General features: G+C 36.6%; 1 protein-coding gene across 3 annotated transcripts in view; it reads left to right on the top strand.

The window, feature by feature from the left end:
• KCNT2 (potassium channel, subfamily T, member 2) overlaps positions 1-9918 on the top strand; it is a 432444-nt gene that overhangs the window by 163095 nt on the left and 259431 nt on the right. For all 3 annotated transcript variants that reach the window (XM_010848761.1, XM_010848762.1, XM_010848763.1), the window contains exon 5: positions 645-704. In XM_010848761.1, coding sequence (XP_010847063.1) covers positions 645-704 — 60 coding nt within the window. The remainder of the gene's footprint in view (positions 1-644; positions 705-9918) is intronic.

The raw sequence follows: 9918 nt of genomic DNA, 5'->3' as shown, positions 1-9918 counted from the left end.
CCAGAGTCAAATAGAAACACGGAGACAGAATTTTGGGTGAAGTAGAAAAGAGTAGCTTTAATTGCTTTGCCAGGCAAAGGGGGCCACAGTGGGCTAATGCCTTGAAGACTGTGTGACCCCTCTTGGAGGGGATATGAGGAGTTTTATAGTGTTCAAAAAGCAGGGTGTAATCAGCTCATGGACATTTCTTGGATTGGTTGGCATCAAGGTGAAGTTTTGAGCATGATCAACCTTCTGCTTTCAACTAGTCTAGGGTGTATGTTCTTATGGTCAGCAGTTTTCATCTGGACAGGGAGTCTGCTTCCTGTAAAAACAGGCTTTTATCTGTATCTTTCTGTGGGATTTCAGTGATACTGTTATGTACCAGAATTATAGTCTAAATTGTTATCAGTTCTTTAGCCCAACAGATTTTCCTTGTTTCTGTATCTTCATATTTCCCAATCATTAACTCTTGAGTCACCATTTTACTCCAAAAGACAAGGACACGAGGCCTTGTATACGGTTTCAATCCCTATATCATATATGATATATATACATACTCATATGTGCACACACATACATAGGCATATATTTATAAATTGATAGTATATTCAGAATATATATCTTTTTTGCATCTTCTCATTAAGGCATAATTTATATTTTAGGTTTTAGTGGCACTGATAAGTCTCTTTGAAACAATACTGCTTGGTTATCTCAGTTATAAGGTAAGTTGTTTTAATTAGAAATTTTCTGCCAGTGGAACACACTACTAGCATTTACCTAGTATTCGTCTATTTATAATTCACACTCCGGGGCTAAAGCAAGATCTTCTTAAACCCCTTTAATTATTTTGGGCCTCTCCAGTATGTAATAAAAAGCTGTGGTAATATAGTAATGTTTTCCTTGGTGGCTTAAACACACTTCACTAATTCCTCTGGTCTAATTTACCCAGTGTATGCATGCTTATATAAGGCAAGTGAATGAAATTGTTTGGCTTTTTATTGTTCTCAACCTCTTCTCCTGATCTGTACAGAAAACACTAAGGGAGAAAAGTGTGTCTGTTAGGAATTATTAAAATGAATTCCCTTAATTTTTGGCAAAACTTTGCTTGGCTAACCCAATTTAACAAATGTTTATTGAACTCTTGTTTAATGAAGAGCACCACAATGTGCATTGTTTTTTGTTTGTTTTTTTCTTTTTTTCTCAATGAGTTTACAATCCAGAAATGAGGGTAGGCAGGAGAAGATTATACAGGCAATAATAATACAAGGTGGAATAATAAGTACATCCCATGAGATGCAAATAAATCTCAGTGGGGGTTCATCAGTTCAGTTCAGTCACTCAGTCATGTCTGACTCTTTACAAACACATGGATTGCAGCAAACCAGGCTTTCCTGTCCATCACGAGCTCCCAGAGGTTACTCAAACTCATGTCCATTGAGTCAGCGATGAAAACCAGCCATCTCATCCTTTGTCATCCCCTTCTTGTCCTGCCTTCAATCTTTCTCAGCATCAGGGTCTTTTCAAATGAGTTAGCTCTTTGCATCAGATGGCCAAAGTATTGGAGTTTCAGCTTCACCATCAGTCCTTCCAGTGAATATTCAGGACTGATTTCCTTTAGGATGGACTGGTTTTATCTCCTTGCAGTCCAAGAGAGTCTCAAGAGTCTTCTCTAACACCACAGTTCCAAAGCATCCATTCTTCGGCACTCAGCTTTCTTTATAGTCCAACTCTCACATCCATACATAACTACTGGACAGATTATAGCTTTGACTAGATGGACTTTTGTTGGCAAAGTAATGTCTCTGATTTTGAATATGCTGTCTAGGTTGGCCATAGCTTTTCTTTCAAGGAGCAAACGTCTTTTAATTTCATGGCTGCAGTCACCATCTGCAATGATTTTTCTGTCCAAGAAAATAAAGTCACTGTTTTCATTGTTTCCCCATCTATTTGCCATGAAGTGATGGGACCAGATGCCATGATCTTCGTTTTCTGAATGTTGAGTTTTAAGCCAACTTTTTCACTCTCCTCTTGCACTTTCATCAAGAGGCTTTTTAGTTCCTCCTCACTTTCTGCCATAAGGGTGGTGTCATCTGCATATCTGAGGTTATTCTGCCATAAAGGTGGTGTCATCTGCATATCTAAGGTTATTGATATTTCTCCCAGCAATCTTGATTCCAGCTTATGCTTCATCCAGCCTGGCATTTTGCATGATGTACACTGCATATAAATTAAATAAGCAGAGTGGAAATATACAGCCTTGATGTACTCCTTTCCTGATTTGGAACCAGTCTGTTGTTCATGTCCAGTTCTAAGTGTTTCTTCCTGACCTGCATACAGATTTCTCAGGATACAGGTCAGGTAGTCTGGGATTCCCATCTCTTTAAGGATTTTTCACAGCTTCTTGTGATCCACACAGTCAAAGGCTCTGCGTCAGTAAAGCAGAAGAGGATGTTTTTCTGGGACTCTCTTGCTTTTTCGATGATATAATGGATGTTGGCAATTTGATCTCTGGCTCCTCTGCCTTTGATCAATGCAAAGAAATAGATGAAAATATTAGAATGGGAAAGACTAGAGATCTCTTCAAGAAAGTTGGAGATACCAAGGGAATGTTCATGCAAAAATGGGCTCATATAAAAGACAGAAATGGTAGGGACATAACAGAAGCAGAAAACATTAAGAAGAAGTGGCAAGAATACACAGAAGAATTGAACAAAAAAGATCTTCACGACCTAGATAATCACGATGGTGTGATCACTTACCTAGAGCCAGACATATTGGAATGTGAAGTCAACTGGGCCTTAGAAAGCATCATTATGGACAAACCTAGTGGAGGTGATGGAATTCCAGTTGAGCTGTTTCAAATCCTAAAAGATGATGCTGTGAAAGTGCTGTTCTCAATATGCCAGCAAATTTGGAAAACAGTAGTAGCAACAGGACTGGAAAAGGTCAGTTTTCATTCCAATTTCAAAGAAAGGCAATGCGAAAAAATGTTCAAACTACTGCAGAATTGCACTCATCTGGTACACTAGCAAAGTAATGCTCAAAATTCTCCAAGCCATGCTTCAACAGTACATGAACCATGAACTTCCATATATTAAGGCTAGATTTAGAAAAGGCAGAGGAACCAGAGAGAGAGGTTATATCATGGGATGAAAAGACCTATTAAGCAGAGTTCTTGAACCAGTGATTTCACTAAAGTAAGATCATAATTTCACTTAAAAAAAAAAAAGGCAGAACAACAGGGATTTGTAGAATTAGCAAAGGAATAAAATAAGAAATGTGCATATAAAATTGGAAGAATGAATAAATATTTAGGTTTGGGCAGCATATGGTGTGTTTGGGAAAATGTTGGGATAAGTTTGCTACAGTATTGGGAGGGCCCTGTAGAGAAACCTAGAATGGGAAGTTGGTGCAGGATGTTGAACATGAGAGTTCTGTAATTGTAACTAAGTTTTAGGAGTATTAGTTTGGAACATCTGCTCAAGCAGAAGTCAAAGAGACATTCCACTGAAGTCCATATGCTCTGCTAAGACACAATTGAAGTAGAAAAGGAAAAGCGGGAGTGAGATTTTGGCCAGGTGAGAGGAATAAATTACTTCAATGCAGGAAAAGTCATGAAAGTAGAAAGTGAAGACATCATCAACAGATTGGTTGAGATAGAAGAAGAGAACAAAATGTGAAATATCATTTTAAGATTTCCTAAATCCAAATGACAGTACAAGGCAGTAAAACCAAGAAAAATTACATCGAGGAAAAAAATCAGATTGGGGTCAAGATAGATGGAATAATGGAAATTGTTTTGGGAATGATGAATTTGAGGTATTTTTGGACAAATAGGTGTAATATGCAGAGAACTGAAAAGGAAGATCTGGGACTTGCAGAAGAGATTTATTAAGCTTTGGCAGTCATTTCCAGTGAAATGTTGAAGAAAGCATGCAAGTCCATTAAGGATGGGATAGTAACCAATGGAGAAGAGATGACCCATGTTAATGGAAATGCTTATGTTGTGGGTCTTGAAAGAATAGAGCAATGAGGGCAGACAGAGGAATAAGTGAGAAGGGTGGAAAGTCTTCAGAATGGTTGTCATAATTATTGCTGATTTCCAGTTCACAGTTATTGCATGTACCATATAAACAAGCACACTCAAGTTTCTGTTTTGAGGGGATTCTTATCTAGCATATAAATTTCTTTCTCATTTCACAACATAAAGTCTTAAAGGTAACATTCTGTTGACTACTTTTTAATCTTTAATTTGGAGCAAGAAATCTTTTCAAACTCACCTTTTTCCCCTGGCTTCCTTTATAAAATTCTTATATGTGCCACCTAAAGAACATAATACCAGTGTCTAATCAGGTAAAATGGATGAATTAGAAAATGTAGAAAGAAAAGGGTGCATGGTTTCCAAATAAACACAGATGGATTTATTTACTGATTATGAAGAAAATAAAATATTAAGAATGACTAAGAGAAAATATTAGATGAAAGATATGAATGATGGCAGGTTTAGTAAGAAGCTTGAGAAAAGCAATTGGGTTTACAGTTTAGGAGATCATTTGTTATTCACCCTTAAGAGACCAGTTTCAAAGGAGTACAACTGAGAGTAAAATTTTCAGATGAAGATTGTTGATTGATCAGTATAGAAGCTCACTAAAAGTAGTAGAATGAGGTGGAAGATTTCCTTGTGATGGTAAAAATCTGCATGATTTAAAATGAGCTGGTAGAAGGTACAGGAAAAATGATGGATAAAGCAAGATTTATAAAAAGTAAGAATAAGCTAGATTAGGAAGTTGAGGATTACTAGTTTGCTTTGGACACATTCTGTTCTTTTCTGAGAACACTGAAGATGGAAAATGGTGCCTGAAAGAATATTTTGAAGTTGGAGGAGATAAGCTGGAAAATTTTGCATATATGTAGCCACTCAACCCTAACTTACCTAGAAAGTACTAGCTTAGTGACAGACAGTTTAGAAGGAGATGTTGAGGAGGGCTCTTTAAATGATTTATTAGTGAATCTCCTCTTCAACGGAGAAGGCAATGGCAACCCACTCCAGCACTCTTGCCTGAAAAATCCATGGACGGAGGAGCCTGGTAGGCTGAAGTCCATGGGGTCACTAAGAGTCGGACATGACTGAGCAACTTCACTTTCACTTTTCACTTTCATGCATTGGAGAAGGCAATGGCAACCCATTCCAGTATTCTTGCCTGGAGAATCCCAGGGACAGGGGAGCCTGGTGGGCTACCGTATATGGGGTCGCACAGAGTCGGACACAACTGAAGTGACTTAGCAGCAGCAGCAGCAGCAGCTCCTCGTCAAAATAGCTACTTCATAAATATGTTGTTAAGTTGCTAAGTTGTGTCAGACTCTTTTGCAATCCCATGGACTGTATCCATTAGGCTCCTCTGTCTATGGGATTTCCCCGGGAGAAATACTGGAGTGAGTTGCCATTTCCTTCTCTAGGGGATCTTCCTGATCCAGGAATCAAACCGACTTCTCCTGCATTGGCAGGCAGATTTTTTACTGCTGAATCACCAGGGAAGCCCATAAATATGTACTGATTGACAAATTTGGATTTTGGAAACTTAGGAGAAAGAAAACAATCGAGTAAATTAATATCCAAGGTGTTATCTTCTAAGGTCCTTTGTATGCATGTGATAAATGTTGAATGTAATATACAGAAAGTGATGTACTGAAAAATAAGGATGTGGGTGTTTTTCTCTAATTTAATGAAATATTTTCCACTGTAACAAGAGTATCTACAAATACATAAACTGGTCAAAATATTAATTTGCGTTTGTGAGTGTATTTGCTCCAAATTCTAATTAAAACTTTATATAAAATTAACTTTGAGGCTTTAAATGCTAGCAGTCATTTAACAAGCACAGACTCAAGATGGAATTATAGTTTCCCCTTGTGATTTTATGGTGCTGACCTTTGTAATCAATTAATTCCTGCAATTTATAAAATGAGAGCAAAGATTATAAGACCTAGTAGATAGGGCTAGATGATGTATAATATTTTCATTCTGACCTTCATAGACATTAATGTCTAGGTCATGGTGGTTGAGTCTTGTGTGTTACAACACGAAGGATAACAAGGGCTTATGTGATGTGGAGAGGATTTCTTTTCTTTTCATTGTTGTCTTTTAGTCATTAAGCCATGTCCAACTCTTTTGAGACCCCATGGACTGTAGCCGACCAGGCTCCTCTGTCCGTGGAATTCTCCAGATAAGAGTACTGGAGTAGGTTGCCATTTCCTCCTCCAAGGGAATCTTCACAGGCCAGGGATCAAACCCGAGTCTCCTGCATTGTGGGCATATTCTTTACCATCTGAGCCACCAGGGAAGCCCTTTTCCTTTCATATGTTCAGTCAAATTTGTGAACTCTTATGACTCTTTCAATAAGCTGTTGGATACACTGTTGGAATGAATAAGTGATAACTGTTTATAGCACATATATAAGGTAAATCCATATAGCAGAACTTCAAATGAGGTCCTTCTCTCAAATTAGGCTTTTAAGAAAAATTATAGACAGATATGAAGAAATGGATATTGCATTAGGAGTGAAATCCATTTCTAATATTGCTGTTTGATATTTCTAGTTCTGAATATAAAATCTACATACAATTTCCTCTTATTTGTTTATATTTATATATATACACAGATAATGTATGTATTTACATGTACAACATATATGTTTGTACACACTATTTTAGACATTCTAAAATAAGCATGACTTAATCTTTAACTTAAAAGGTTTAAACTATCATGGAGATCAAAGTTTTTTAAAATCAAAAGACTTAATAGGTAGCACCAAAGTGAGCAAAACCTCTTTAAAGTGTGTGTTAAATTTAGCAGATAATAATTTAAAAATGCCTGGCATTCATTCCTTCCGTCCTCTGTCATACAGACAGCAGATCTGAACTTAAATCATCATTCTGTTGATGTTTGTCACAACTTGGCAAAATATCCATGAGGCTTGCCTGACAGGAAAATCCTTATTTCTCTGCCACATGAATACCGTCTGTGTCTTCATCGACTGTTTTCAAAAATATAACAGTACTCTATATATACATACACATTTATTAAATCAAAAGGATTTTGTGCATTATGCACAAAATGCATAATATCCAAACCTCTTATAATGAAAATTCACCACACTTAGAAAGCTTTTGTTAAATCTATAGTTTTTTTTTTTTCCCAATACAGTAATCACTTATAAAAAGCATCAGTTCTGAAATGTTAGCTTCATGATGGGCTTATTTCTGGAAAAGAACAAAGAATTCATCCTAGGACTCCTAGATCCTGGTGATTCTGCTTATTATGCCACAGGAATGGTAAATCTAAGTGTTGTTGGGTTTATGTTTAGAAATACAAAGTAACGCTGCCATAGAGTTACTCCATATTTTAAACTCACTAAAAGAAAGTTAAGTCTTCTGGATTAAATATTTTAAATATAGGTATTCTTAATATTAGAGAAGAAAGTGCTTTTGAAGAGTCTCTTGTTCCCAATTTGGGCTAACAGCAAGTAGATTACCATAAGTCTTATACTTTTTAAAGTGCTTTTTTTTTTTTAGAGTTACCTAGATAATAGTTCTAAACTTGTACTTTCTTTTATGATAAAAATAAAAGCCTGGTACATTTTAGGGAATCATCTGTTTTCTTGAATTTTTATTGGTTGAGGAAAGTTGCATCCATACCAAGTATAAAATAGATTAAATTTTATTTATATTTTACTGCATTATGTCAATAAGAAGAGGAACATGGAGAGTTCTACATGCTTAGTACAGTTAAAGCTATTTCTTAGAAACTATCTTTTTTCTTTAAGAAGTTACCTTTTGGAAGAAGACTAATGCCTTTCATCTCGTTCAGGAAAATATGATTAAGTGGAACAGGTACTTAACTTAATTTTGAAAGGCATGTGCCTGCCTTTTGGATCTTATTTCACACTTCTCTATGTAGTGCCATCTCTAGATTTATGTTTTCTTTTTTTGCCATCATTGCTTTTATCCTGAGCCTATATTATGTAGGCTCATGGGGACTCCCTAACAGCCAATGCAACTTTTGTATAATTTCTCTATTTTTCATCAGCTATTTTTAGGGGAGATAATTTGTGAATATATTTTTAAGTTCAGAAGACAACCTGAGATTTTAGAACTAAACCTAATGAATATAACTGAAAAAAGACGTTTATTTTTAGCAATGAGTATATTGCCTGCCTGTATAATTTTAGATTGTGAAAGTCAGTCCTCAGGTGGAAGTTCATTATTTGCCACAACATACACACACACACACACACACACACACACACACACACACTAGCTGTGAATCAACAACAGGAGTGTGTTTGACATAATGCAGATGAGGCGCTTCAGACCGGCAAGAACTGTGCTTGAAACAGAGCAAAGAATTGTGAACTAAATGTATGCTCTCACCTGGACCACATTAAATTCAGTCACATGAGTGAAGTGAAGTCGTTCAGTCATGTCCAACTCTTTGCGACCCCATGGACTGTAGCCTACCAGACTCCTCCATCCATGGGATTTTCCAAGCAAGAGTACTGGAGTGTTGCCATTTCTTCCTCCAGAGGATCCTCCCAACCCAGGGATCGAACTCAGGTCTCTTGCATTGCAAGCAGATGCTTTACCGTCTGAGCCACCAGGGAAGCCTGGTGCTCTCACCTGGACCACATGAAATTCAAAGTCAAGTGTTGATTAAATATATAAAAACAAGCTGAAAAAAAGGAAGGAGAAGGGTGTTGATGAAGAATCAAAAAACCAAGTGTGGGAGTCTGATCTTGTCTAGAATGTGTATAAAGAGGAGGTGGGTAAGTCTCAAAACACTCAGATTTGAATTAATAGCTGAAAGATGTGTGTGAGTTAACTAGGTAAAGGAAAATTGGAGAGGAAGGTGGGGAGACCAATTAAGAGGTTAGAGTGGGAATAGAGTTAAACTGAGAACCAGACAACCCAAGATACATTCATGAATCAGAAAGTCTTATTCAACAATTATACTTAGGTAGTGTGTGAAGGGGGCGGCAGAGGATGAGGTGGTTAGATAGCATCACTGACTTAATAGACATGAATCTGACCAAACTTTGGGAGATAGTGAAGGACAGAGGAGCCTGGCAGGCTACAGTCCATAGGGCTGCAAAGAGTCAGACATGACTTAGTGACTGAACAACAATGGCATGTGAAAAGAAGATGCAAAGTTTCTCCAGGATCTTTGGTTTTTGTTGCTGAGAGTCAGTTAGGACAAACATCAGAAACTTTAGTTTTAGGTTGTCCATTTTATTGGCATATAGTTGCTTGTTGTCATCTCTTATGATTCTTTTTGTTTCTGTGGTATCAGTTATAACTTATTTTTCCTTTCTAATTTTATTGATTTGAATCCTCTCACTTTTTTATCCTGATGAGTCTGCTAAAGGTTTTTCAATTGTGTTCATCTTACTAAAGAGCCACCTTTTAGTTTCATTGATCTTTACTGTTGTTTTCTTTGTCTCTATTTCATTTTTTTTGCTCTTATCATTATGATTTCTTTCCTTCCACTAACTTTGAGTTTTGTTTATTCTTCTTATACTAGTTGCTTTAGGTATAAGGATAGGTTGTTTATTTGAGATTTTTCTTGTTTCTTGAGATAAGATTGCATTGCTATAAATTTCCTTCTTAGAACTGCTTTTGCTATATCCCATAGGTTTTGGATTGTCATATTTTCATTGTCCTTTAAATTTTACTTTTAGACAAATTACCCACAAGGTGCCTTTGAGGCATTCATGTGAAGCAGCACATTAGACAGTAGAGATCTGAAACTGACTCTCAGATACAATATTGATCCAGGGTAGAGATACGACATTGGAAGTCATTGGTTTATTGTTGATAATAAGTTGAAGTTGTAACATAAATGAGATTACCTAAAATGGATATATAGCCAAGTACTCTTGA

Source organism: Bison bison, unplaced genomic scaffold (assembly GCF_000754665.1).
Source record: "Bison bison bison isolate TAMUID 2011002044 unplaced genomic scaffold, Bison_UMD1.0 scf7180017864272, whole genome shotgun sequence".
In the NCBI taxonomy this organism is placed as follows: Eukaryota; Metazoa; Chordata; class Mammalia; order Artiodactyla; family Bovidae; genus Bison; species Bison bison.
Note: the sequence above shows the minus strand (reverse complement) of the source record. Positions and strands in the feature narration are given on the sequence as shown.